The sequence below is a fragment of the Babylonia areolata genome, chromosome 21 (genome assembly GCF_041734735.1).
Source record: "Babylonia areolata isolate BAREFJ2019XMU chromosome 21, ASM4173473v1, whole genome shotgun sequence".
In the NCBI taxonomy this organism is placed as follows: Eukaryota; Metazoa; Mollusca; class Gastropoda; order Neogastropoda; family Buccinidae; genus Babylonia; species Babylonia areolata.
In genome coordinates this window covers 46,705,130-46,732,131 of record NC_134896.1, presented here as the reverse complement: position 1 = coordinate 46,732,131, position 27,002 = coordinate 46,705,130, and the positions used below count along the sequence as shown (strand labels likewise).

The following is a 27,002-nucleotide window of genomic DNA, read 5'->3' as shown; positions in this document are numbered from 1 at the left end:
GAATGTGTATTTGATTTTCTTAGGTTTGCATTGATATTCAAATGATACAAAATAGGAAAATTTACACGTTAACTTGAAGTATTGTGTCATGGCCGAACTTCACGGCGTTTACAAATCTGATTGTTTTTAGGAACCTGTTGTCATTCAAAATGACAGTTGACGTTGGGAAGGGTTTTGCCCTTCCTTCTGGGCCTTCATCTCTATGTTTTGATAAAGAAGAGTTTATGAAAGTAAGTGCATTAGAGGTAGACTGCTACATGTCTGCTAAATTTTGAGACATTACATACAGCCACGTAGCAGTCGACACACACCATTTCACACAATAATCAGCAGACACACTTTGGGTTTGTTGATGAATTATTGTTCAATTCAAAGCCACCATTTAAAAAAAAAAAAAAAAAAAAATTTATATTGTCGGATATAACATTCTCTAAACTGGTTTGAGTTGCTTAGAACGCTAACTCTGTGACTGCAGTAACATTATTTTTGCCATCAAACTTGAAGAGTGTTCAGCTGGGGTCTGAAGAATAATCATCCATAGCATTATTAAAAATCGACAAACTGGGTTACTTTGTGAACTCTGAAATGAACAATGTATTCAAACTGTTGTGTACATACCCTGACACACTTGTGTGACTCATATATGACCTTGTGTGCATGTGCACATACTACTACTACTACTACTAATGATAATTCATAGATGGTACTTGTATGGTGCAAACTCCCTGTATTAAGGACTCTTAAGTGCCATACATGAAACAGAAGGTGCTTGATACAGAAAAGCCCATTGGCCAATTGCCTACAGATGATCTCTCTTTTTATTTTACAATTTTATGGTACAGTATATTTGATGGGCGCAATGGCCGAGTGGTTTAAGCGTTGGACTTTCAGTCAGTGTTCGGTGGGTTATGGAGACATGAAAATACCCAGCATGCATGAACCATGACAGAGTCATCGGCAAGTCTATGTTGGTTGTGTAACAGAAAGAAGAAGAACACATATACAACAATGCATAATAACATACCTCTCTGCACATTAAAAAACAACACATGTGTATCTGTGTACACCAAGACAGTATTAAAAATTGCAGGTATGAACAATCACACACACGCGCACACACACACACACACACACACACACATATATATATGTATATATGTTGTTATTGTTACTCTTCATCTGCTTGTTTCTTCTTCTTCTTCTTCTTCTTCTTCTTCTTCTTCTCTCTCTCTCTCTTTCTTTCTCTCTCTGTCTCTGTCTCTCTCTGTCTGTCTGTCTCTCTCTCTCTCTCTCTCTCTCTCTCATCTTTTTTTTCTTTTTTTCCTTTTTTATATTTAATTTTTTATTTTTTATTTTTTTGAATTTTATTATTATTATTAATTTTTTTTTCATTAATGGCTTGATGTAAAAAAGCAATTGTTGCTTATTCAATTTACCATCATGAAATAAAATCTTGACTTGACTTGCCTTGACACACACACACATATGACAAAAATGCTCTACACATGCACAAACATTCTCGCGCGCACGCATATGCCCATGCACACAACCATCTACCCCCCCACACACACACTAGTCACTACATGATGAATTAAGTAAAGGGCGAAGTGGGGTGGGTAGGAGGAGAAAGAATGCAGACAAGAAGCTATGTTTCATCACACTCAAAGGCCTATTTGAATAGGTGGGTTTTCGAGTTTGATTTGAAAGAGGACAGCATTGGTAAGTGACAGAGATCCAGAAGAAGAGAATTCCAGACAGAAGGTGCTTGATACTGAAAGGCCCTTTGGCCAAATGCCTACAGATTATCTCTCTATTATCTCTATATATATTTTACAATTTTATGGGACTGTATATATATGATTGACAGTTATCTCACAGACCCATGTGTCTGACATAATGAATAGGTCATGACTTACTTTGCAAAGTTTGTTGTGTTCTTTTTTGTTTTTTGTTTCTTTTAAAAAAATTTTTTTATTAGCTTTGTTTATGTTTGGTGTCTCTATTTAATGTTATTTCATCTTTATAATAAATAAATGGATTTTTAATGTCAATGCCTTCTTGCTAAACTGTCAGATTGCAGCTTATGTAATTGTGAACCCTTTAAAAATCAGTTGGTTACCCATTTATGGTCATGAATACACATACTAGCATATTGATCCCCATGCACGCTTAACTTTTGATAAAGTCTGACCCTCAGTTTCAATCTCAGTCTAGTTATCATGACTTAGGATGTTAGGTATTGTAATTTAGCCTTCCCACACCCATTTTTTTTTTTTAGTGTGCATCCATTATGTTACATATTATTGACATGTTTGTCTTTTCTGAATATTTATTATTCTAAATATGTTTGGATGTTGCTTTCATTTTCCAGAAAGACTTTGATGTGGACGGTTTTGTCATCACCTGTCGCAAACGTGTTCCCTTGGAAACGCTGCGTGATGATCTGTCGGTATACCTGAAGATCCTGAAGAGTGCTATGATAGAGCTCATCAACAAGGACTATGCTGATTTTGTCAACCTCTCCACCAATCTGGTGTGTGTCACTGTGTGTGTGTGTGTGTATTTAAAACTTGTCTTAATGGTGTGTGTTTGTATGCACGTATGTGTGTGTGTGTGTGTGTGTGTGTGTGTGTGTGTGCGTTCATTCTTTAGTGTAGCATCTTTTCACTATCAGTGATATTAGACAAGTGTGTGTGTGTGTGTGTGTGTGTGTGTGTGTGTGTGCGTGCTCATTGGTGCATTAATTAGAGAGAGAGAAAGAAAGTAATTAGATTCTACTATGATTAGCACAAAATACTGAAGTAATTGATAGTACGATCTGGTGCAAAATGTTTTGACAGCTTACCTTGACAGTTGTTGAAGATAATGTATGTGTCCATACACATGGATACAATATATAGTTGACATGGGTGTGCAGGGACAATGGAGAGATACCTGTAGATAGAGAGAGTTTATATTCCTTCCTGATAAAAACACCAAGTAGATTATATATCCGGCAGGCATCAAAATTTGTATTTAAATCTTATTTAAAACTTGTCCTGTACATCAAGAAGTTATTGATGAAGATACTGATTGTGTTGATGAAGAGGGTGAAGATGATGTTGGTGATGGATGCAAAAATGGTGATATTGCATGGGGTTTATTGTGTTGATGAAGAGGGTGAAGTTGATGTTGGTGATGGATGCAAAAATGTTGACATTGCATGGGGTGCATTGCATTTGATGTAGAGACAGTGATAATGCATTTGATCAATTCTGACATACTGTAAACTCTTTTACCACCATAGGCGACTTTAGTCAACTAGACATGTCACCGGCCACAGGTGACTTTAATTGACATAAAAGGGTCATGTTAAAAGGAATATTTTTCACATTGTAACAAAGTTTGACAGCTGCTGTCAGCTTTTTTGCACTATAGGAAATTGAAAATCCTTCCTATTGACTGAGTTTGAAGTGAATAAGTCCATTTTGTTGTTCTGACATGAACCGCATCATGTGCATGTGACTAAGAGTGTTGAGTCTTAAATATTTGGCACTGGGAATTTGTTTTTTTCACACAGAAACTTGGCGATGAAACAGTTAACGCTCTTACTCTTAAACTGTTACTTCTTTTTAAGGTTGAGAGGTTAATAATGACAGAGTAAAGTGTGTGGCTTGCAGGTGGGTATGGACAAGGCCATTAGTAATCTGACAGTGCCACTGGGTCAACTGAGAGAGGAAGTGCTGGTGAGTTACATATCCGGACTGCTGTTTGGTTGATTTGGGGGGCTTTTTTTGTTTGAATGCACTGTCACACCAGTTTGATAACTTAGAATACTTTGAAGATAAAGATAACTTATTGATGAAGTGATTGTCATCTTCAGAGTATTGTGATATTTTTGGGTTTTGTGTTTGTTTGTTTGTTTTGGCACCTTTTACAATTACAAGGTTTTGCAAATTTTTGATACTGGAGAAAGTTGTTTTACTTTCTTTTTTTACCACCCATTTAAGTATTGCACCAAGTGGAATCTTGTGGAATCATCAGCATTGCCCTCACTTTAACTAGTCTTGTAAAGGAATCTGAGCCCTCTATTCTTGCCCTGTGGTAATGATAGCTTTTGGTTTTTTCCTGCTCTTTCATGCTTGTAGGTAATTTTGGTCTTCAGTGTTGATAGATAGTATAGAGGCTGTTGCTGGAGGACTGTTTTTCAGGAATAAGGGAGATGATCAGTATGATGGACATGTATGTATATGACAACACATTTTTTTGTCAGTAGGATCATGGTTCTTGTGTAAATGAAAAAAAATTGCCTTTTGTTCATCCGTAGTTTTTCATTAAAATTCTTGTAATTTCTAACTATTATATGATATTTCATATCATATTCATTTTGTGGTAAATGTTAACAGTAAATGTGATTGTCAAGGTGTGTTTTATCAGTTTATTTGTGTACCTTATTTTCGTATATCAGATAACTGGAAAACTGTGTTATATGTTTAGTTTTTCTTTGCTTTTTTTTTTATTTGTTGTCGTTGCATACCTTTACTCATATGTGTCCAGAGTGTTCGGACAGCCATGAATGAAGCGATGAAAGCAGTGGAAGAAAAACTTCGACAGCAGCAGGAAATTCAGAAAAAGAAGGTGAGGAGAGAGACTGGTCTTTGATGTCTAGAAACATTCCTGTGATTACCAAATGCCCAAGGCTGGTTGGTTAGGTCTGGGTTTAACATCAATACCCACCTCAGGTGATAACCATCCCCAGAAAGTGTGAGGAGAGGGCCTATGTAATGGACTAATACTACGCTCACACTACAGAATGACACCAAGTTAAGAGGGAAAGTCTTTCTTCTCATTCCTCAGATGGACAAGCATCTGTGACTCTTCCTTCCAGCATACTGACTGCAAGCATGGCATTTAATTAACTGAGCAAACAAAGCACCCAAATGACCAAGGAAACCTTTTCTCCTTCATGAATATGATTTCTTTCTTTCTTTCTTTCTCCTTCTTCTCCATCTTCTCCTTCTTCTTCTTCTTCTTCTTCTTCTCATTCTCCTTCTTTTTATCATGATCATCTGCTTCTGCATTGATAGGCTGCAACTCTCTTCAGTTAGTCTTTGAATATGAATAGTCTTTCATGTTCTCATGCATTTTTTTCTGTCCCTCCATTACACTGATGCAGTTAATAAACACCACGTACAGATGTCACAATGCATGCTATGATAGCAGCACATAGCAGCACATTACCTCATTCTGCCCCACAGCTACATGCCTGCAACAACTCCCTGGACCATCACTACATGAGACCACTGCAGTAAAAGTAGGAATGTTCACTAAAATGACAAAAATTGATGGAGAATTGTTGATTTTATTGGCCAAACAAAGCTTTGTTTTCATGCTTTTGGAATCTTTAAACAGCTGAGTTTAGAATGTCAACTGTACCAAGCAAGAATAAACAAAATTAGAATAGTGTATTGGTAAGAGAATATTTGTACCAGGTCCACAGGGGAAGTAACCTTGGTACAAGTTAACTTGTACCTGGAGTAGAATGACTTAAAAAGGAAAAAAACCCAAAACAACAACAACAAAAACCCTTTTAGAACTGAATCTGTGTGTGAATTGCTGCCCTTGAAAGATGGAGATGAAAAAGGGGGAGGACAAAAACTGTTGACAGGACAAGAGTGAACAGCAGAATCCTTCTTTCCTTTTCAGAGGCAGGTGTGAAATTTATTACCTATAAATTCAGTTTATAGAGATGTCTGTGATAGCTCCCTTTTATACCTGACTGTAGTTTTGAGAGAACATTGTCATTCTTCTGGTATTTTTTGTAATATGGTCTGTCATTTTCTTGTGAATTCAATTTGGAGAAAGGTTTGTGGATTCTCCCTTTCAGTAAGTGGTGTCCTGCATATGTTGAATCAGAAGATGAAGTATATTAAACACTGCAGCGTGATTTTGCAGCAATGCAGCTTCTTCTTTGTATGTGGCACCCTGGCCATCTACTATACATAGCTCCCTGTGAACTGTCGGTGCTGAAATTGTGGCAGGCGAACCACGATGTGGCCATGTATGGGAGACTCCGAATGAGTTATTGAAATGTTGCAGTTGATGGATAGCAAAAAAGAAAAAACAAAAAAACAAACAAACAGACAAATAAACAAACAAACAAACAAACAAAAAAACAACAATAAAAGGGAAGAACATGCAAACTGTTTCCTGTGTGTTGGTTCAACATAAGATTTCCTTCCTTTCTTTTGTTCCACCCAGGCATGCCTGCAGCGTCTGTTGAACATCACGCACTCTGTGGAGAAGATTGAGCAGCTGCTGGGCATCAGCCACAGTGCCAGTAGTTCCACTGCCTCTGTCTCCAACACCTCCTCTGCAGGGTGAGGTCATCCTCCAGTCTTTTATTTCTACAGCTTTTTTGTGTTATCTGTTGTATTGTATTTATTGTATTTATGCTGTACAGCAAACTCCAACATGGCAAGCGCTCCCATGGAGGCCAAAAGAAGCGCTTGAAAGACACTGTGAAAGCTTCTCTGAAGGCCTTCAACATCAGCCACGACACGTGGGAGCTGAATGCAGTGGACAGACCAAAGTGGCGTTCAGCTGTCCACAAAGGTGCCAAATCCTGTGAGGCCAACAGAATCGCTGCAGCAGAGCAACGCAGACAGGCCAGGAAAAGCAGTGCCAGCAAGTCCTCGACAGCCGCCACCATCCCCTGTCCACACTGCATCAGAACCTTCCGGGTGCGGATTGGCCTGACCAGTCATCTGCGCACCCACAGAGCCCAACCCACCCATCCCCAGAATGCCCAGAATGACTAGATGGTCCTCGTTGATCCTGACGGGTGAACCACACATTTATTGTGTTACTCCTTTGTCACAACAGATTCCACTGTATGTAATTCAGGCTGCTCTCCCCAGGGAGAGCATGATTATCACTACTGTGCAGTGCCACCCATAGTTGTTTTTTTTTAACTGCCTGCAGGTGTATTTGTTTTCCTATGTGAGTGGATTTTTCTACAAAATTTGGCCAGCGACAACCCTTTTGTTGTTGTGGGTTGTTTTACATGCATTAAATGTGTAGTACACATATGACCTCAGTTTATCATCTCACCTGAATGACTAGCATCCAGACCACCACTCAAGGTCTAGCGGAGGGGAGAAAATATTAGCGAGTATGGGATTCCGTCCCATGCGCTCAGATTCTCTTGCTTCCTAGATGGACGTGTTACCACCAGCCTAACACTCCATGTCTCACTAGTCTCCTGTTTTGAAGCAATGAATGAATGGAGACAAAGCATGTGAAGTCTTTCACGGTCATGGATGGTGTGTAAAACTTTGAGATGAAACCAGTGACTGATAGGAAGAAGTGTTTTCTCTGATCCCACACCCACCTCCATACCCCCTCTGCTGACTGTGATGGATTGGCTTTTTCAGTTTCAGGTTTCACTTTTTTTTTCTTGTTCACTGATTGCTTGACTTTCATTGATTGATGTTCTCCTGTTTTTTGGTGTGGTTTTTTTTTTCTGTTTTGTATTGATTGTTCAGCTTCATTCACTTGATATACTCACATTTATTGGTTGTTCATATAAATATATGCTGATCTAACTTTAATGGCTTTGATGATCTCTGTTTAGAGATTACTATTTGGTGTGGTAAAAAAACAAACAAAAACAAATGGTCATATTTGTAAAAGGATACATGTCTTTGGGTGTGTGTAATAGTGTGTGTGTGTGTGTGTGTGTGTGTGTGACTGAAGTCTGACTGAATGACATAGGAAATGAATGATGAGTACCCAAAGGCAGCTTTCAGTTGGCGGCTGTACCCAGGCAGACAACATGTGCAAATGACTCCATTTGTAAAGTGCTTAGAGCTTGGTCTCTGACTGAGGACAGGCGCTATATAAATATCCACATCATCATCATTATTCACTGACTTTTACTGCCTGGATAACCTTGTCAGTTTGGTTTTTTTTAAGATTTTTTTTGTGCCTGTGTCTAAGGAAATACCTTGTGGTTGTGTTGTGTTTCAGGCAGCTGAGCGGACAGCTGATAGAACGAGTGGCTACGGAGTTCAACAAGCTGCAGTTCTATGTTACCAAGAGCAAGGGACTGCCCTTGGTGGAAAAGATCAAGCCAGTGAGTGGTGGTGCTGCTTCAAACTTCACATAGTGGAGTGTGTAGCATAGACTCAGCACGTAAAAGAAACCACAGCATCGACAGATTTTTATAGAGGAAAAAATATCAGTGCACAAAAGCATACCAGGAAAACAAACTTGCAGAATCAAAAGTGATTGCAAACTTTCAAATTCTACTGTACTAATTTTCTTATTCTTTTCACAGTTTCATGACCATCTCCTTTTGCAAGACTTTCCAATCATTCAGAATATATGAACCTGTCTTTTTTTTTTTTAACAAGAATACTGGTGACCCTCTCAGCTTCATTTGTTACCCATCCAGTACAAAATTCAGTACAAAAACTGGCACAATGGCTTATCACTACTTCAAAGGATCTCTTCCCTCTTACTGATCTTCTGTCTTTTGTATTTACACCCCTTCTAGTTCTTTCAGATCTTCTGGAGAAAAGCTCCTTCGAGCCCCCCAAACCTTTTCAAAGATGTTTGGCCAAATGCCCTTTTAGTATCAAGCATTTGTCTGGAATTCTCTTCCCCTGGATCTCTGTCACTCACCAACACTGTCCTCCTTCAAAACAAATTTAAAAACCTAGCTTTTCAAATTGGGCTTTGGATGTGACAAAGTATAGTTGTCTGTCTCCTCCAATCCCCCCCCCCCCCCTCCGGTCCTCCCCCCCTGCCCCTCCCCCCCCACAACCCCATCCCCTCATTTTTTCATCTTAAATCTTCATGTGGTTTGTGTGCTTGTGGATAGGTGTTTATTGCATGTACATATGTGTGTGTGTGTGTTTGCATGTGTATGGCATGTTTTGTGCTTGTTTTGGTGTGATTTTCTATATCTGCAGTTTGTACTATTGTCTTCGTGTATATAGATATATGTTGTTGTTTTTTCTTAATGTGCTGATGCAAGCCACAATGCAGTATTGTATATGTCCTTTTTAATTTGAGGCACCTAGAGCCCATTATAATTATTGGCAGTTTGTGCCATATTAATACTATATCTTATCACTATCATATGTTTTTGTGTGTGGTTATGTGTCTGTGTTTGTTTATGCTGATGCGGGAGCGTTTCTGTGTTAAAAAACACATACTGACTTTACATACAAACAAGTAGTAAGATCCCTCCCCCCCCCCCCTTTCCTCCGATGTGCGGGCAGCGTATCGCCAACATCACCACAACCCTGCAGTACAGCCTGGAGGGGTCGTTCCTGGAGGGTCTGGAACAGGAGGATGTGGGAATGCTGCGGCAGTGTCTGCGCACCTATGCCCTCATTGACAAGATCCGTGACGCCGAGTCTCTCTTCCGTCAGCACGTGGTCAAGCCTTACATGGAGGAGGTCAGTGTGTGTGTATGTGTGTGTGTGGTGGGGGTGGGGGGTATTTGTGTTGGGTGGTCAAGCCTTATATGGAGGGGGGCAGTGTGTGGTGGGTGTGTGTGGGTGTGTGTATACACATTGTGTGTGTGTGTGAGGGGGGGAAAGGGGTGTATGTGTTTATTTGAGGGGAATGGGGAGGTATGTGTGTGTGTATGTGTGTGTGACTGTATGAGCATGTTTGCAGGTGTGTGTGGGGGGGTGGTGGTACATGTGTATTGGGGGTTGTGGGGAGGGGAGAGGTAAGTGTGTTTTGGGGGGAACACAGTACGATATGATACAGTACAATACAATGCAATACAATGCAGTGCAGTGCAATACAGTGCAATGCAATACAATACAATACAATACGATACAATACAATAAAATAAAATACAATACAATACCTTTGACAGGTGATCTCAGAGACCTTCCTGCGCTCCAGCCAGCAGGGCCTGGAGGGGATGTTCAACAAGGTACTGGACTTTGTGCCCACCCACTGCCACGTCCTGAGGAACATCACCTGCCCAGGGACCAGGTCAGTCACAGGTGCCTGAGGGTTGGATGTTCAGAGATGCCAACTGTTATAATTTCGCTGTATTTTGTTACTCTCGATCGCAGTTTGTTCTGATGTTACACCAACGTCAAAATTGTTCCGTTGAGTTCATTTTTTTACTACAAAGCATGGTCACATGCTTTCCTGTCATAACATTACCCACACACTCTAGACTTGTCTATTAGGAGGTTAGGGCAGTCACTACTAACCTTGGTCTCACACAATGATGCTCAGCTAATCACGTGCGTGTTTACGTTGAAACAGCATTGAGTGGACCAGTCAGCTGATTCGTTTGCTTGAACAAGAGAGAACTTGGTTAAATCAAGTTGCGACTGGGTCAAACAGTGTCTGTTCCGAGTGGATTAAGCTGTGGAGTGCAAGGAAGGAACAAGCAGCTAGAAACAGAGAAGTCAGCCATGGATTCCGATTGTGAGAAACAAGACGAACAAAGACCAGGGAAGTGATACAGTGCCATTGATGTGTCAGCTGTAAAGAAGCAGTCGTGGGAACAGAAGTTTCACCAAACGTACACTGAAAAATGTGTTTGTATGCCTTGTTGATAAAATGTACATTTGCTGATCAGTGTGGCTCGGAGTCCGAGCGTTCCTACCAAATTCAAAATGTTCCTGCCAAATTTCCTGTTTGTTCCTACACTTGACAGGGCTTGTCATCTCTGGAGGTTCCACAACCAACACAGGTGATTTGTCCTCCTTCAGGTTGTGACAGTGAAGAATCCGGGCTAGACGTAATAACTTTGGACAGAAGATGTGCAGATAGGTTGGAACTGCAGCCAGATAAGATGCTTTGGGGGGTATGATATTTAGATACTGAGGTCTGTGAATGTTTATGATGGGTAGTAACTAGGGCCAGATGACTTTGACCAATGTAGATGTCATTATTGTTAGAAATTGCAAGGCAGGTAAGTCACTTTAGTTGTGATGATTGTGAGAAACCTAGGAGTGGATAAGTTTTTTTTTCTGGTTGGTGGTAGCTTCTGATTTTTGGCATCTCATTTATTTTGATTATAGAGATTGGGGTCACAGTCCAGTGGTGTTCCTTCTAACCTTTTGTTTGTTTGAGGTCTTTCTTTTCTTCTTTATCAAATCCAGATTTAAAAAAAAAAAAAATTCATATCTCTGTTTCTTGATTTTCTTATTTGTTTCATTTCAGTTTCTTGGAAGCTGTTGTGATGTGTTGAGGAGCTGTAAAACACAGGAATTCCAGTGAGCCTGTCTGTAGCTATGACTCTGTGTGTGTGTGTGTGTGTGTGTGTGTGTGTGTGCGTGTGCTGTCTCAGTTCCGGAGAGATGGTGCGTGGCTACGACTTCCTGGTGAACGCGGTGTGGCCGGAGATAGTGGCCAACCTGGAGGCACGCACACCTTCCATCTTCGCACCTGGCAACCCTGAGGTGTTCCACCAGGTGAGGCACAGGTTGTTGAGTGTGATGTGTGCATGAAGGGTTTGTGTTCAGCTGGTGTGCTGTTTGTTTACACCACTAACCTATATTCACTCATTTCATTGGTATAAAGTGATGGATTGACAGGCTTCCGTACAACCCCCCTTTGTGGTGGTGATGGTGGAGTGTGGGACAGCACATAAAAGAACCCATGGCAACATCAGGGTCGTCCCTGGCAAAACGTCTGTGGACAAATCCACTTTGATAAGAAAACAACCAGGCAGGAAAAAATATAAAACATATGGGTGGCAGTGCTCTGTAGCGACGCACTCTCCCTTGGGAGATCAGCCTGATTTTACACAGAGGAATCGGTTGTGGCTAAAAGTAATACATATGATAAATGCAATGCAGTGCAATACAGTACAACACAATACAATACAATACAAAACACTGCAATGCAGTGCAATACAACACAACACAGCATGACACAACACAATACAGTACAATACGATACAATACAATACACTGCAATGCAGTACAGTACAGTACAGCAGTACAGTACAGTACAGTACAATACAATACAATACAATACAATACAATACAATATCACCCAAGGCGGGTGTCATTGTCACACCTGAATGTAACGGTTCACAAACCCCTGCCCAATCCTGTTTCTCTTCTCTCTTACACACAAGCCTACATGCCTGAGTGTGCATAAATTCACACATGAATGTAATACATACTCTACAGACATGCACTCAGGCAGATTCACATGCATACACATGCATGCAAGCATGCGCATACGCTTGTGTGAGTGCTTGAACGTACCGTACACATGCTCACGCATGCAGGCACATGTGAGCTCAGACTGACCAGAGACCGAGACTGGTGGTGTCTGGTCCACCACAATGAGGGGATGCCTGGTTTGTTTTTTAACTTGTGGGGTCAGCGTTTTGGGTGAAGGTGTTGGAGAGGAGGTAAACCAGAAACCTCTGAATCACAACACATACATGACATTGTTCTTTTATGCATCCAGCTGGATGTGCAGTATTTAGGTGTTGTGATGTATGATATGTTTGTTGAGTGTCATGTGCAATGATTTTTGTGCGCGTCTGAACATAAGTGTTTGGTTGGATGTCTTTGCAGGGCTATGAATGTAAGTTATCATTCTGGTGTTTAAATGCATGTTTTACTTGTTGGTTTTTTTCATTGTACATACAATGCTGTTGAGCATGTTTTACATGGAAAGACACTGTATGAGTTAGATTATCATTATTATTATGATGATGATTATTTCTGAGTCCTGTTTGTGTCCGTCACAGAAATACCTGATCAGTCAGAGGTTTGTGAAGAAGTTTGAGACACTGTGCGCCACTCAGGCCAGTGTGCAGCGCCTGAGGAACCACCCCAGCTACCACACCTTCACCACCAAATGGAGCCTTCCCGTCTACTTCCAGATCAGGTCAGTCCTCGCTTGCCCTTCTCAGTCCATCATGTGGATTCCCTGGTTGATTTTAGAAAGTCTCTCTCAACACACCTTTTCCAGTCTGCCTTCTGTCCCTGTCTGCTTGATGTGTGTGCATGTGCAGGTGTGTGTGTTTGTGTTTGTGCACATGCTTTTTTGTGTGAGGTGCTTGATGTGTAAGTAAGTTTATGTATGTGGAACTGTTTGTTGTAAATGTGACCAGCTCCCTGCCTGGGAGGTTTGAGCATCAATGGACATTATCATTGTTATTTTTATTGTTGTTGTTCGAAATTTGTAGAGGTGCCATGGCAGGATCAGTAGTGCATTAGACTTCAGTCATTTGCCATTTGTGCATCTTTCCTTTCGCTATATTTGAATGTATTATTGTATTACTTTATTTTGTCTTCTTAGTTTGTTTCATTTATTCTTGTTTTATACAAACTGGGGATAGGCTTACAAGGCCTGAGGGTTCATGCAAAGGTCATGCATCTGCTGCCCAGTTTTGGTGTGGCTTTGAATCCTTGGGAAAGGCAGTGTGCTGAGATTTTCCTCACTCCACCCAGATGTAAATGGGTACATGAGGTACATGACTGGTTGGGAAAGGTTCACACAACCAGAGAGAATTGGACCCTGCCTTCCTGTGTCAAACCTTTGTAGATATGAATTCACTGCCCCAGTTGCAGAGACCCAGGATTTGACACACAGCCATCAGACCTGGAGGAATCAGGTGAACAGTTCTGTGCAGCGCCTCAGTGACTCTACACAGCGTTGAGGAAGAAGAGGAAGAAAAAGCAAAGCCCATTGGCCATTAAAAGCTCTGGGAGCTTTAGCTTTTAAGATGAATTTGTATGCATGGTGTATGTGAACATTTTCAAGTGAAATCAAACCTGTTACAGGTTTCGTTGGTTTGCTTTTTCCTCTTTTCTTTGACCCACTGTATAAATTGCTTCTGAATCCGACAGCCTTGGCTTTTGTAGGTACTGGATAAAGGTGATGCATAATTTTGTCATTCTGATAATTTCTCCTTGAATTCAGTTATGATTGTAGAATGCTTTTGTTTCCCCAAAGAAGTAGTATGTGTTTTGGTCAAAGTGTCCATGTAGTGTATCACTTTTGTTGGTGACATCTCTCTTAAAGTGAAGCTGCTAAACTGAGCTCCAAATGGTGTTGGGACTAATAAAAGTATAGAACATATCAGAAGGTGTCATCTCTTTCTCTCTCTGTTAAAACTGTTGTTGTGTTGGGATCTTTGTTTAGTACAGGCAGCTGACTTTGTCACCGGTTTGTTATTAATGAATAACTTCATAATGTTTTGGGAATTGTTTACACATGTTTGCTTGTTGTTTTGCTGTTGGTAACTTCATTACTCTTTGGGAATTAGCTCAGCAAGGTGTGCTTTTTATTCTCTGTATGAATAACTTCATAACAGTTTGGGGATGAGTTTAAATATGTCTGCTTTTTATTCTGTTCTGCTTGAGAGAAAGAGGAATGTAAGAGTATAGAAAATAAATGAATATGAAGAAAATATGGGCTACGTTTATTATCATATTTCCATGCAGGTTTCAAGACATCGCAGGAGCACTGGAGACAGCTTTGGTGACTGGACTGAATTCTCCTTCAGGTGAGTAGTGGTTTATGTCAGTAGGTAGGTCCGGCCAAATTTTCAAATTCATTGCAGAAGCCTCATATTTGCAGGAATGAAAGAGTGCAATAAAGAGTTTTGAATTTTCAAAAAATTCCGTGATTTTAGTCTATCTCACAAACTGTCATTTTGGAACCAGTGTAAAATTGCCACAGGTGCATTCTCATAGTCAAAATTCTTCATATATAATCTATGTAGTACGCAGAAGACCTCAGATTTTTTTCAGTTGGCTGGCTGAATGCCAGTGTCATAAATTCTGAGGAAAATGCTTATTTACTGCATGTCCAATCCTGCAGTTTTGATGGTAGCGTTTCTAAAATGACTGAAACTCAAAAAGTATTGCATCTACATAAACATTTCAGATATTTTCAGGTTCAGGAAAGACTGTAGACTTACAAGACAGCAAATGTTAATAATAAATCTTGATAAATGACAGCTTTTGATAAGATTACATGAAAAAAATAAGCTTTATTCAAGACGATCGGGGATAATGTGCTCCACTGATGTTAAAAATGATTCTTCTTTTAGATATTATTCAGTTGCTTTTTGTTGTTGTTGCTTGTGTGTGTGTGTGTGTGTGATGTATACTCTCTCTCTCTCTGTATAATACACACACACACACACACACCGATTTCTCTCTCTCTCTGTAAATAAATAAATATAGATATATATGTGTGTGTGTGTTGTGTGTGTGTGTGTGAAACAAAACAGAAGTAAGAAAATAGAGTAAGTATGTTGTGTGATCAGGAAGTTGAACAAGATCACTTGAACTTCTCACTGAAAAATTTGTCTGCTATTTTGACAGAGTTCTTGGCTGTCTTTCATTGTTGGATAGAAAATTGTTTTACAACAGAAAACGATGATATTAACTAAAATTAAGAAACCTATCATTCAAATACTTACTAAGATAAGTAATCTTAAGTTGGTTTCCATTTTTTTTTTTTAATATATCCCTCTGTATTTGAGTCAAAACCTCAGCTATGAGGTGAGCTATGCATCAAGACTTCCACAAAGCTGGGCATTGAAACCTCAGATCTAAAAATAGGTCTGGTTGAATAGTGGTATAAAAAATACAAGGTCTCAACTTTTTCGTTAAATGAAGGCTGCTCCTTAAAAGCTTTCGGGTCATTTTACAAAGCGTTTTAAAGATGTTCATACTTCTTTTTATATTTGTATATGTTATCAAGTATTAAAAGCCCTTCCACAGTTACTGTCTTTCTGGAATCAGTTCACATGCTGCCGGATTTGGTATCCATGAACTGCTGTGTGTGCCAGACTATATTTTTGCTTGATATAACATCATAACTTAGAAACACTGTTGAATAGGTCATTGTTATCATATTTCTATATTTAATTGTACTAAGATATTTTATGCCTTTGATTGTGATTATTACTTATGTATGGCTGTGATTATTGTGCAGGTAGTTTACTCTAAGTTCACATTTAGGTTTTTATTATGTCTACTGTGATTATTGCATTTGTACAGCTGTGATTATTGTATATGTGGTTTAAATTGACATTTAAGCATTTTTTAACTGTTATATATGTACATATTGAATGACTGATTCTCATGTATCGTTCATGCATTTTACACCACAAATTGATTAATCTTTGGAGATAATAAGTATTCTGTATTCTGTTACCCCCCTACCCCCTTGTTAATATCAGAAGGGGGTGAGTGGAAGCTGCATGCCACTGACACGCTGTGGGCGGGGCTACAGCGGTGCTGGACGGAAGAGGTGTACTTGCCGGCCCTGCTGCACCGCTTCTGGAAGCTGTCCCTGCAGCAGATGGCACGCCACGCCTCATGGCTGGACCAGCTGTATGATGATGAGGTGACTGTGGTGTGCTGTGCTGTGCTGTGCTATGTTGTTGTGTGGTGTGGTGTGATGTGGTGTGGTGTGGTGTGGTGTGTTGCAGTGTGCTGTGTTGTGTTGTTGTGTGTTGTGGTGTGCTGTGGTGTGGTGTGTTGTGTTGTGGTGTTTTGTGGTGTGGTGTGTTGTGTTGTGCTGTGCTGTGTTGTAGTGTGGTATGTTGTGGTGTGGTGTGTTGTGTTGTGTTGTGTGCTGTGCTGTGCTCACGGCTGTGCCGCTTAACTTCCAGCAGAGCTATTTAGTTTCAGAGTTCAGTGAGCGGTCAGGAGCACGGCTGCTGACCTAGATTCCACTGGGATGGGAGGGGGGGGGGGAGCGCGCGCCGCGCTCTTTGTGCCTATGTTTCCAGCAGAGAAAGGTGTATTGTTTAAGTGATTTTCATTTAATCATATTCGTGCACACTGGTTTTTGTTTGCTGTCATTTTTGTGTACATGATTCCAGTGAATGTGAACTTTAAGTGTGTTGTGTGATTTACCAGACACTGTCCGAGTGTTTGTGTTACATCCAGTTATTTGACCTAAGTGTGTGTGTGTGAGTGCCGACAAAAATGGAATCTGGTGCGGTAGTGGCAGCATTGCTGACTGGGCAACACACCTTCAGTGAACACTTGAGATGTTTGGATAATATGTGTCGTGTGTGTGGTGAGCGGGTTCTCAGAAGAGATAAAGACAAGGGGTTGAATGCAAGACTTTGTGCCAAGTATTCTTCTGAACTGTTTCGTTTTTTCGGTCTAGATGTTTCGAATGATGAAGAGGGCAAACATCCCACATGCATTTGTATCAAGTGCTACAAAAAAATGAACAAGGGGGGGAGGCAACACACGCAGTCGTCAATTCACTCAAAAAGAAAGTATTAGGGATGCAGTCACAAGATGACAAACTGCGTGTCATCATGCAAGAGCACATGACTATTGTCTCCCCCATGCTTCAGCAAGTCGTACCCCAAGCAGGAGAATCACGGCACAAATCAAAAAGTAAAGAATAAAGAAATTTTCAGCCCTGTTCTTTTCTCCACCCTGAATCCCTCCCTCCCGCACACACACATTGTAAGGAAAAAACAAGAAAAGAAAAAAAATGTTTGAGTTTAGTCAGTGTCACACTTCAACTGAGTGGATTACCAACTACAAACAAGGAGTTCATACGGATTTATAAGTTCAGGTAGGAATGGATTTTATTATTTAGAACTTACAAATGCATGTCAGTACGTTACATTGTGATCGTTTACTAAAAGCATGGTATCGTCAAGGTGTATCTTTTAGACTGACCAAATGCATGTCGCAAGCAAAGGCACACATACTGACACGCAAAACATCTAGTCGGCGAAAATCTCTCTCCCCCTCTCTGTGTGCGTCTCTCTCTCTCTCTCTCTCTCTCTCTCTGTCTCTCTGTGCGTCTGTCTCTCTCCCTCTCTCTCTGTGCCTCTCCCCTTTCTCTCTCCGTACACGTTCCTCTGTTTCTCAGTATGTCTGTCCCTGCATATATGTCTGTCTGTCCGTCTCTCTTCCCGTGATGTTGAGAGAAGTGTGAAACTTAAGTGGCTGGCAGCAGTTCTCAGTGGAGCTGATCGTTAAATACTGACACTAATTCCGGGGCGGTCTGCCACCTCTAGGTAACGTATCGGCTATATTTTCCTTCCAGTTGTATCGTGGAGACATGCATGTATATCATGATATAAGTTTTATCTCCAAGTAAAACGATGTACACACACAACACGGAGTTGAAACTGAACTACGTTTCGTGTGTGTTCCTCAGTTCGAACAGAATGTTCGTGTGCTCGCTAAGTTTTGGACCGCTTGTACACTGCCTGTAGGAAATTAAACCTACTCATGTTTGGTATCGTTAAATTTGTCAGAAAATCACACATCCATTCACACCCATAGCGCCCTTCTTGTTGCATTCTGACATAGAGTATTATTTTTTAAAAGCACATAACCCTGTTTCTGACAGTTTATCAGCAGCAGCGAAGCTGTTCACAGCTGTACACACTGCCCGTGTAACATGCGCTCCGCTGAGAATAGCGCGAAGTTAGTGGTGCGCCAGAGCGCTGCCCCATATACTGCCTGCCTGTCTGTCCAGGCTATCACCTTTCCAACGTTTCGCGCTCGCTCGCTGTTCATCCCTCTCCCCTCCGCTTCGCGCCAAAACTAAAAGGGCTGCCTTGTGCCGCCGTGTGCTGTGTTGTAGTATGTAGTGTTGTATTGTGGTGTGGTGTGTTGTGTTGTAGTGTGCTGTATTGTGTTGTGTTGTGGTGTGCTGTGCTGTGCTGTGCTGTGGTGTGTTGTGTTGTGTTGTGGTGTGGTGTGGTGTGTTGTGATGAGGTGTGGTGTGTTGTGTGGTGTGGTGTGGTGTTTTGTGGTGTGTGTTGTGCTGTGCTGTGCTGTGCTATGCTGTGCTGTGTTGTTGTGTGGTGTGGTGTGATGTGGTGTGGTGTGGTGTGGTGTGTTATCACTGAGCACTCTCAAAAGGGTGTGTGTGTGTGTGGTGTGGGGTGTGTGTGTTTAAATGTCTGTTTTTGTGTTTGTATGCATGTGTGATCAAAACCAACAATACAAGTGTCTGGTTCGATGTTCTGATAATATGTTATGTCTAATGAGTTAAAGACCTGCTTCTATTTTAATTGTCCACATGTACCCAAAGCCATTGTTCGCAGTTAGACTTGCCCGTTCGCATTTACCCTCAGGCACCCCTGCTATTTCAAACATCGAAAAAACATTGAAAAGAATGAGCAGACGAACTTTTGTTGGTGCAACCAGTCAGAGAAAGCCTTCAAAAACAAAGAACTATGCTTGACTCTCATACAACACGTTATCTCTACAGTACACGCATTGAGCTGGTCACATTAAACTGGATCGTTCGCAATTAGGCATACTTACCCTACACATGATTTATTTTTCTTATTGATCTCAGTGAAGCAGACCATTGGTAAATTGCAATAACTATAAGTGGAACATGATCCAAGTGTATCCAACTTATAATTCAACACATCTTCTTGGTGATAGTTTCCACAATAAACAAAAACAAAAACCAATTTTTTTTTATCCAAGCATATCAAACTTATAATTCAACACATCTTCCTGATAGTTTCCACAACAAACAAACAACCCCCCCCCCCCCCCTCACCCCCACCCCCAAAAAAAACCCATCTTTTTTTTTTTAACCAGATGGAGAGACGCCGACAGAGTTTATCCAGCAAACCCTCCAGAGGGTCGCTGCCGACCTCGGCCAGCACCAGCCAGCTGATGTCACTAGGGGACGGAGGGAGGTCAGGGTCACCGACCCCTCGCTCCGCGTCCCCCCAGCCACAGGGGCAGCAGGATGGTGGGGCGGGGGGCAGCCTGTGTGAGCCCATCACCACTGGGCAGATCGTCTGCCTCCTCTGTGACGCCAGTCGACTGCAGGATAAGGTGAGGTCCTCATCAGGATGTGTGGATGTGCGTTCAGGGATAAGGGAGCTCTGCTTTTGATGTGTGTGTGTGTGAGTGTATGTGTGTGTGTTTGTGTTACAGGATAAAGTGAGTTGCTCATCCTGTGTGTGTGTGTGTGTGTGTGTGTGTGTGTGTGTGTTTGTTACAGAATAAAGTGAGTTGCTTATCATGTGTGTATGTGTGTGTTACAGGATAAAGTTAGTTGCTTATCATACTAAGCTGTAAGTGAAGAAGTTGCTCTATTTGGACTTTCCTGTTCCTTTAAAATATGTGCAGTTCTCAGAAACCAAATTCACCATATTTTACTGATAGCTAACTATATCCAAGTTCAAATCTGGAAAGCGTAATACTGTAAACAGTTAAAAACATACATTTGATACTGAGACAGGTATGAAAATGAATGTCATGAACAATTTTAAGGTAAAATTGGAAAATATAAAGATAGCAAGTGAAATATGAAGAAAAAAAAACGGATGAGTGAGATGCATGCATGCTCTTCCGTTGCTTTACATGACAGCTATAGCTGCCTCTGCGACATATATGCATATGATAATTATCAAACAAGAAAAAGGGAGATAAAATGGGCTTTGGATCAAACCCCCCATCACCCTATCTTTTCAAAATTTGAAAAAAACAACAACCAAAAACAAAAAAAAACAAAAAAACACATTCAGAAAGCAGCAGAGGCAGCAGCCATTAAAAAACACCACACATAGTAGCTTAGGTTTGCCTTCATTGTGAACTGCTGCTAACTCAGTGTCTCTTGTGCATGATGCTTTTGCTTCCTTGTAACTGGGACGCACACACATATTGTGACAACTGAGCGGTTGGAAACAGCTGTGAGGTACTACGGTCTGGATAAATTAGGTGTCAGTTATACTAGGAGAACTTAGATATTGTTTGTAATCATTTATCTTTCAAATTCCAAATCATTGTAGATTCTGCCATTCTTTCCAAGCCATCTCTTTCTCATCAGTTTAGAATAGAAGGGCTAAAAAGCATCTGCTGAATAATCATGTGTTATTCTGTTTTTTTCTTCAGATACCAGAAATGTACGAGACCTTCATTCGGCCTAAAGTGCTTGCGTCAGGCTTACAAAGTGATGACGCTTTGAAAGGTGCGTTTCATAGTGATTGTTTGAGTGTGTAAGTGAGGATGTTATGAAAGATGTGTATCTCATAGTGTTTGAGCGAGTGTGTCGGAGCATGGATGGAGAGAGGATACAGTATGTGTCTGTGTGTGCATGTCGGTGTGTAAGCACATGTGTGTTTTGGTGTGCATGCATTGTGTCTGTGCCTGAATGAAAAAATAAAAACAAATACAAATTCATATCTCTGTATATTTACAGAGAACAGTCTTTTTGTTCTTTCTAGTTTCATTAATGCTTTGTTAATACTGCCAGTATAAGTACACATGTGACATGTTAATAGATTGAAGGATGTTGATATTTGTCATCACACTGATAGCTTTCTTTGTCCAGCCCCCTCTTTTTATGGGTAGGTATCCACACATCCACATTGCCTCATATACACATTTGTCATTGTGACCATCTCATTATGCTTGGAGCCTTAAAAAAGCAGTGCAAGTTCGGATCATAAATCTCTTTTCCTTTTTCTTCAGAGTGCATCCAAGAAAATGCATCAGCCTTACAAGAGCGCCTCCCCAAGTTTCGCTCGATGGTAACGGACGAGATTGTGGTACAGTGTTCTGCCTTCATCCGTCAGGTCAGCGACATTCCTCGCCTCTACAGACGCACCAATCGGGAGGTAAGATTCCCTGGATGGCTTGTGCCCCATTGCTGAACAGAATTATGACCGTATGGCCTGTATGCTGACACACATTGGAACCAAGTGACAGAATATGTGCAGACTGATTTGTGAAAAAGACTAAGTACACAAGTGATCTAAATACAAAAGTATTCAAATCAGGTATGTTCATGTTTATACCATGATATCTTTACTAAAAAAAACGTTTTTAGTTGGACTGCGAGTTTTTGTGTGTTTTGTTTTTGCACTTTTATGTGTGTGTGTCTGTTTTAGCAGTGGTAGATCTGGAATGAATGTACTTATGTTTATAAATGTGGCCCTGTACTCTGTGTGTAAGGTTAGGGTTTTTTGTGTTTGTTGTCAGAATAACTATGAGCTAATGACTCCGGGACACTTATTGAAAACTGTGAATTGATGATCAGTTACAGTTACATGTGTCCCAGTGTGCATGTGGGGCACAAAACCAAGGTTGAAGCATTCTCCTGAGCATTGTACTCAACCCTAACCCACCACCCCATCCACATCACCCTCCTGCAGACAGTGCGACAGCTTGTTGCACCCGCATGTTTTCCATCTTCTCTCAAGAACTGTCATCAGGCAAAGTGAGCATTATCAAATCTGGGGGCAGGGCCTTTGTCTTACATTACATGATGTAAGATGGCTTTTGGTTAATGTTGGGGTGTTTGTCATTTTTGCTTTACTTTTACTTTTCATGCATGCTGCCCAGAGCTTCTCTTTGATTTTGTGCTTCTCCAGAAGGTTTCAGTGAGCACTGTTTTATTTTATTTTATTTTTCAGGCTCCAAGCAAACCCTCAGGGTACTTAACAGGGATGGTGCGGCCATTACGCTTGTTCAGCGATGAACATGCTGCCGATCTGGGCACTAGCCAACTGGCAGAGATCATGATGATTGTCTTCTCCTCTTTGATAGACCAGTAAGTCCCTGGAAAAAAGTATGCTTTGAAGCTCCCCTCTCTTCACTTTTGTTGTTGGTTTTGTTTGGTTATCATTCTTGAAGAGACATTTATTTGTTTTTGAAGAGAATATATGACACAACTTGATTAGATAACAATAAAGAGTGGTAACTGTCTCCATTTACAAGATATACAACTTACAATGTCAGTGCTGCTTATGCTACTGATTCAGCTAGCACACAGGTAAATAAAAGGTACATTGGAACAGACACAACTTGAATATCAGTGAATCAACTTGAATAAACAGACTAACATATGATATCTTTCTCAGAAAAAGAAAAGAAAAAGAATTAAGTCCAGAGAAGAAAAGGTCTGTGGTGAATCAGATTAAAGGGAGAGTTTTTATGAGTTACTTGATGACAGTTGTTCACATGTTAATATTTATTTGAAAAAAAGAAGAAGAAAAAAGAAAGAAAAAGAATAATAATAGAGAGAAGTGTGTGTGTGTTGGGAGGAACCATTACTGTTACATAGAATTTTCACCAGAGTTGATGAGTCACAAAATCAGCAAAATTCATTGTTGTCCATTACTGCCATCATTTAAAGCTTGTCATGGTGGTGACAGTTTTGGTGATGATTATGGCTTTCAATTTGTGCAGGTATGTAGAAAGCTGTTCTAAAAGATGGAGGATGAACTAGACAAAGTGGAATTATATATATATATATATATAGAGAGAGAGAGAGTGTGTGTGTGTGTTTGCAAACACACTACATTCATTTCTGTGCATTTTTTTCTGCCATATTGTGTTCATTGCTCACCACCTGATGGAAATTCTGTGCAAGAAATTTCTTATTTACTATCACTGTCATTGTTACTGGGTTGTTTTTTTTTTTTATCCTTCTTTCTTGCATCTCTTCCTTTATTATTTTCTGCTTTTCCAGTCCTTTCACCTATATGTATTTTTTTCTATAAAGCCTTGAATATTTTTCTCCTTTTTGTGGACTTTGGTGTACACGTGCTGCACAGGTTCTGTGAAGTGACAGGGGAGGTGCTGACGTCAGTGAAGAAGATGGAGGAAAGTCTGAAGCGCCTGAAGAAGGTGCGTGGCTCGGACAAGGCCAGCAGCAATCAGGGGATGAGCGACGACGACAAGATCCGGTCCCAGATCATCATCGACATCGAGGAACTGGGTAAACAGGTATGGGCTGGTTGTATTGTATCGTGTTGTGTAAGTTTTTGTCACAACACACTTCTCTGTGTATTGTATTGCATTAGTTTTTATCACAATAGATTTCTCTGTGTGAAATTCACGCTGCTCACCATGAGGATAGCATGTCACTACAGTACAGCAGCACCCATATGTTTTATCTTTATTTTTTCCCTGTCTGCAGGTGTATTTGTTTTTACAGGTGAAGTGGATTTTGATACAGAATTTTGACAGAAACAACGTTTTTATTGTTGTGGCCCAGACCACCACTCAAGGTCTAGTGGAGGGGGAGGAAATACTGGCAAAAGTGGGATTCTATCTGACACCACACAGATAGTACCAGAACAACACTGTGTTAAAATGGACAGGTGGCTGCATACACAGCTAGAAGGGAGGTAATCATACAAAGAGGGATTACTTTTGCTTTTATCAGTCCTGGGCAGACTTGTATATTGCACAGGACAGGAAACAGACCTTGACATTTTGAAAATTAGCCTATCTCTTTTCTACCAGCTGAGTTAATCAGACTCCCTCCCCCAACCATCCTGTTTTCCCCAGATATATATAAAGAGAGAGAGAGAGAGGCACACCAACAAGTATCTATACTCGATAGCCTGTTACCTGATTAACTCTTTCACCACCATAGGCGACCTCAGTCGAATAGACAGTGCACCAAAATAGGCATCGAGTCGACACCAAGGGGTCATGTTAAAAGGACCACTTTTTCATATTATAACAAAGCTTGACAGCTGTAGCCAGTTTACAGACAATAGAACGACTAACCTTTGCTCCCCCACCTGGTTTGAAGTGAACGAACCGATTGTGTTATTTCAACATGAAGCGCTTGAGGGGGAGAAACTTGGCAGTGAAAGAGTTAAATATCCTGACCACTGGGGCTGAACCCAACTGACCTTACCTAGATGGATTTTACACACACCCCCTTCTCCCCCCTGGCTCGTAATCTCGTAATGGGTAAGACTGTCATTCTAGACTCATGACCCCTGGGGGTAATTTGACCCAGGCAGAAGTAAATATGCTATCAGAGTAACCCCTGCCCCCAAGAGGAGAGGAGGGGGGAAAGGGCTCAGTAAAGGATAGCCCATAACGACACACCTTCCTTTTTCAATAGCCTGGGGGGTAATTTTCAGCTAGGGGTGTGTGTGGGGAGTGACGGGGTTGATCTTGACGAGCCACAAATGACCCTTGTGATCATTTGAAGCTAGCCCAGGGTAAAAATCAGTGGGGATGGGGGTAGTTTGAAGCTGTCATTCTGGCATTCCCACAGGAGGAGTGTGGACCAAGGAGTGAAAGAGAAAAGGAAAAGTTGATGGCTGGTGACAATGTCAAGAACAGACACAGCAGGATATTATTTTTTCTTGTTCGGCAATGAGGAAATATTTTCCTTTTTTTTTTTTTTTGCGTTTTTTGGTTGTTGTTTTTTTAACCCTTTTGTTTTACATTGCAGATGGAACTGTTTGGAATCGAGAAAGACACTGTCAGCAGATTCTCCAGGCTCCATACTCTTGCTGAAGAGGCCAAGTCGGATATGACAACTGTGTAGAACTGGACTGTGGGGTATCTTCAACCTGTGCAATTTGCTGGGGGGGTTTCAAGGTCCTTTATTGGGGAGGTTTTATTCACTTCTGCAGCTTGTACAGTCTCATGCCTGTGATGCTTTGTTGTTAGGTCAGGGGTATGCATTTGTGTGCTTGTGCCAGTGAAAAGAGAAAGCAAGAGAGAGAGAGAAAGAAAGCAGAAAACAAAGTCCATTTGCCATGTATTGTCACATTGTCTTTGGGATTTGCGATTTGTTTGGTTTCTGCTTAAGTTGTTGTCTGTAGTGAAATGTGCATTGTAGCCAAACCCAGCTTTCTTTTCTCTGACTCTTTCTGTCTGTTCTCTGACCGAAACAGTGAAGACTTCATTTCTTTCATTGGGTACAACATTTCAGTTCATGACAACTAATTTCTGAGGATGATTTTTTTAAAGTAACAAGGGGGAAAAAAATTTTACTTTTTGTGTAACTTTGTTTATTTATATAACATTTCAGTTGAAATGGATACTGTCAAGATTTATCATTTATTTTACAATGCTGGGCACCGTTTTCCCACATTCCCAGACAGTTCTCATAATCACAGATTATGGTGTTGTAACAACCAGTGAGTTGACCAATAAAAGTGAACATGATTACGACTGTAGAACATAAATTGTTGAAAATGGTAACATCCTTCTGATTTTCGTTATTTCTAAAACTACTTCGTTTGGTTTTTGTGTAGGACGAGCCTAGGATTTCTTCTTTCTGTAATTTTCTGGCAGAAAATAAATAATGCTCGACTTCACGACATCCCAGAATATAATATGCATATAATTTGCATAGAATCAGACAGAAGAATGACGACTAATACATGTTTTTCCTTTGGTTCTGTGCAACTTGCATTAAGATTTGGTGTTTTTTGTTTTGTTTTTGTTTTCAAATGACAAGTTGGAAAAGATGAAGCAAACCTTCAAATTTGCAACTTTCTCGGAATCTGTAGAAAATCAAGTCATGTACTCCTGCTGTTTCCACTCTCAGTATAGTTTTTAGACGATTGTTCCATTCTGTTTGATCACTTTTTTTCTTTTTTTATGACGACTTATTTTATTTGTTAGTGACCTGGTTAATATTGGCTTCTATTCTGCGCAACTGTTCAGTGTACAACATATTTTCAGCTTTTGAAATGGACAGTTATTGAAATCGTCTGATGTATGTTGGAAAACACCAGTAACTGCTCTGTCACAGTTTGTTAGTGTGTGTACAGTTGAGTGTGTGTGTGTGTGTGTGTGTGCCCCTAAAATCCTATGCACCTAAAACCAGAAGTGGAGTTAAATGATGTGAAACATACCTTTTTTTCCCCCATTGTTATTCAACTTTGATTTTAATGCTAACATAAAAAAAAGGGGTAGCAATTCAGTTTAGATCCATATCAACTTTTTTTAAAGTTGAAAATGATCAAAAACAAACTTTTAAAGAGATTGAAGAACATTATTAAAGTATTCATTTGAAGTTATTCTGAAAGTTGTCCCACAGGATTATTTTTCATTATAAAATAAAGGGTTCCATCACAATAGGTTTATGCAAATTGCAAAGAAATATCCTGCGTTTTCTTGCTTTGATTTAAGTTATGTAACCTTGGTATTGTCACTGGTGTGCTGTAAAATAGTTTTGGTTTCAACTACAATGGTGGTTTTGTAAAGGTGGTTGCTAATAAAATTCACTGAAAAGGGACTTAACAAATAAATGACATAACTGGT

General features: G+C 40.4%; 1 protein-coding gene across 2 annotated transcripts; it reads left to right on the top strand.

Moving 5' to 3' along the window:
* Positions 1-81: 81 nt before the first annotated feature.
* On the top strand, positions 82-27,002 carry LOC143295998 (conserved oligomeric Golgi complex subunit 2-like). Of its 2 annotated transcripts, none has more exons than XM_076607735.1 (18): positions 82-230; positions 2,372-2,533; positions 3,660-3,725; positions 4,537-4,617; positions 6,241-6,359; positions 8,011-8,116; positions 9,270-9,449; positions 9,881-10,002; positions 11,318-11,441; positions 12,740-12,879; positions 14,442-14,503; positions 16,196-16,359; positions 19,560-19,802; positions 20,865-20,940; positions 21,444-21,589; positions 22,388-22,524; positions 23,531-23,702; positions 25,177-27,002. In XM_076607735.1, the coding sequence occupies exons 1-18, from the start codon at positions 150-152 to the stop codon at positions 25,270-25,272; spliced, it is 2,277 nt and encodes a 758-aa protein (XP_076463850.1). In that variant the 5' UTR covers positions 82-149; the 3' UTR covers positions 25,273-27,002. The 2 variants fall into 2 exon arrangements, with proteins under 2 accessions (XP_076463850.1, XP_076463849.1); XM_076607734.1 differs by having other exon boundaries at positions 16,193-16,359.

What these genes read in the sequence shown, in the direction of transcription:
- LOC143295998 (XM_076607734.1), top strand. Translation starts at nt 150, where the DNA reads ATGACAGTTGACGTTGGGAAGGGTTTTGCCCTTCCTTCTGGGCCTTCA. An exon ending in CCCGTCTACTTCCAGATCAG is followed by an intron (nt 12,880 to 14,441) that starts GTCAGTCCTCGC and finishes ATTTCCATGCAG; the next exon opens with GTTTCAAGACATCGCAGGAG. An exon ending in TTCTCCTCTTTGATAGACCA is followed by an intron (nt 22,525 to 23,530) that starts GTAAGTCCCTGG and finishes CGTGCTGCACAG; the next exon opens with GTTCTGTGAAGTGACAGGGG.